Source organism: Moschus berezovskii, chromosome 4 (genome assembly GCF_049115385.1).
Source record: "Moschus berezovskii isolate FMDL1 chromosome 4, NW_MosBer_1.0, whole genome shotgun sequence".
Classification (NCBI taxonomy): Eukaryota; Metazoa; Chordata; class Mammalia; order Artiodactyla; family Moschidae; genus Moschus; species Moschus berezovskii.
Genome location: NC_142463.1, coordinates 101,120,496 through 101,122,907, shown reverse-complemented (window position 1 = coordinate 101,122,907; position 2,412 = coordinate 101,120,496). Strand labels below are relative to the sequence as shown.

The 2,412-nt window shown below is 53.9% G+C and overlaps 1 protein-coding gene across 1 annotated transcript; it reads left to right on the top strand.

Annotated features, from left to right (window-relative positions):
- Nucleotides 1-626: 626 nt before the first annotated feature.
- Nucleotides 627-1,949, top strand: GJA8 (gap junction protein alpha 8). Its single transcript, XM_055403645.2, has one exon. It carries the CDS (start codon nucleotides 627-629, stop codon nucleotides 1,947-1,949), a length of 1,323 nt encoding a protein of 440 aa, XP_055259620.2.
- The last annotated feature ends 463 nt before the right edge of the window (nucleotides 1,950-2,412 follow it).

The following is a 2,412-nucleotide window of genomic DNA, read 5'->3' as shown; positions in this document are numbered from 1 at the left end:
GAGTAGGTCTCGCAGTAACAAATTGAATGAAAAAAATGTAATGTCAAAGATCGGTAACAAAGCAGATATTCAAAAAATATGCTTCCTTTCACTTCCCTTTCAACATACGACCATTGTATACCCCAACACAGTCACAAGTAAGGTGACTACAGACAATTTCATACATAGGAAAAAACTTGGGGGGGGGGGAGACCCCAATGGATTAGAATATTTCTTCAGCATTATGCCTCATGAACCTCAGTTCAGCTTGTGGTCTTGACTTAAATCCATGAAACCATGAGTTTCTATTTATGATCAACAATGATTTCTTATTTGATATGTAGTTCAAGGCTTACACAGATGCTGCCTCATTTATCCTTTCAGGCAGATGGTGAAGTTAATGAGAACCCATTTTACAGATGAGAAAGCCAGTGGAAGCAGATTCTTTTATGCCTCTTTTGTTCCCTAGTACTAGTACTAGTCTGCACTGAGGAAACACTCAAAAGATACTGTTTACCCAATGACCGTTTCAGCCACCCATGAAAGGGAGGTACCCCGAGAGTTAGTAAAAAAAAAAAAAAAGGTGGATTCCGGATTGCACTGTGGCCGCTCAGCTTTGCCTTCTCCTTCCTGCGGGTAGGTGAATCATGGGAGACTGGAGTTTCCTGGGGAACATCTTGGAGGAGGTGAATGAGCACTCCACGGTCATCGGCCGCGTATGGCTCACGGTGCTTTTCATCTTTCGGATCCTCATCCTCGGTACTGCCGCAGAGTTCGTGTGGGGGGATGAGCAGTCCGACTTCGTGTGCAACACCCAGCAGCCAGGTTGCGAGAACGTCTGCTACGACGAGGCCTTCCCCATCTCCCACATCCGTCTCTGGGTCCTGCAGATCATCTTCGTCTCCACGCCGTCGCTGGTGTACGTGGGGCACGCGGTGCACCACGTCCGCATGGAGGAGAAGCGCAAGGAGCGCGAGGCCGAGGAGCTGAGCCAGCAGTCGCCGGGCAACGGCGGCGAGAGGGCGCCCCTAGCGGCGGACCAGGGCAGCATCAAGAAGAGCAGCAGCAGCAGCAAGGGCACCAAGAAGTTCCGGCTGGAGGGGACCCTGCTGAGGACCTACGTCTGCCACATCATTTTCAAGACCCTCTTTGAGGTGGGCTTCATCGTGGGCCACTACTTCCTGTACGGTTTCCGGATCCTGCCTCTCTACCGCTGCAGCCGGTGGCCCTGCCCCAACGTGGTGGACTGCTTTGTGTCACGACCCACCGAGAAAACCATCTTCATCCTCTTCATGCTGTCCGTGGCCTCTGTGTCCCTCTTCCTCAATATTCTGGAGATGAGCCACCTGGGCCTGAAGAAAATCCGATCCGCCTTCAAGAGGCCGGTGGAGCAGCCACTGGGGGAGATTCCTGAGAAGTCCCTCCACTCCATTGCCGTCTCCTCCATCCAGAAGGCCAAGGGCTACCAGCTCCTCGAAGAAGAGAAAATCGTGTCCCATTATTTCCCTTTGACGGAGGTGGGGATGGTGGAGGCCAGCCCCCTTTCTGCCAAGCCTTTCAGTCAGTTCGAGGAGAAAGTGGGCCCGGGGCCCCTGGGAGACTTGTCCAGGGCCTACCAGGAGACACTGCCTTCCTACGCTCAGGTGGGCGCCCAGGAGGGCGTGGGAGAGGGGCAGCCCGTAGAGGCGGCCGCAGAGCCGGAGGTGAGCGAGAAGAGCCAGGAGGCGGAGAGAGTGAGCACAGAAGGCCAGGAGACCCTGGCCGTGCTGGAAGTGGAGAAAGTGGAGCCCCCCAACGTGGAGAAGGAGGTTGAGAAAGAAGAGCCGCCGCCAGAGAAGGTATCAAAGCAAGAGCTGACGCCTGAGAAGGCGCCTTCGCCGTGTGCGGAGCTGCCAGGGGACGATTCCAGACCCCTGAGCAGGCTGAGCAAAGCCAGCAGCCGGGCCAGGTCAGACGATCTCACCGTGTGAAGCGGTGCCAAAGAGAGAAAGAAAACGCCTGAGTTAACACATGGCAAGATGAAACCTAAAGTTGCCGACACGATTTGAGTTTTCTCTCCCTCCCCTCACACCCACCCTGGTTGGACGTGGTAGAACCGTGCATGCCGTACAACCAGGAAACTGCCTTTCCCCTGTACAAAGGCTACCCAGATAAGCCCATTGTCCCATCAAAGTTCCCAGCCTCGTGACTGCCCTGCCCCTCTCCACAGCCAGGGGCAATTCTGCTTTCATCCTCATTTCCCCATAGAAAGCCTTTCAATCAGAACTGATTGCCTCAGAGCTTTTTACCAGCCTTGTGGCAACTTTACAAATGCAGCTGAACTTTATCAACTTAGCACTTCCCTAGCAGGCACCGTGTGGCATATATCAGCGGTCCCAAACTTAACCGCCTACAGGATGCAGGCAGGTGGTTTAAATTGGTGATGTACACCTG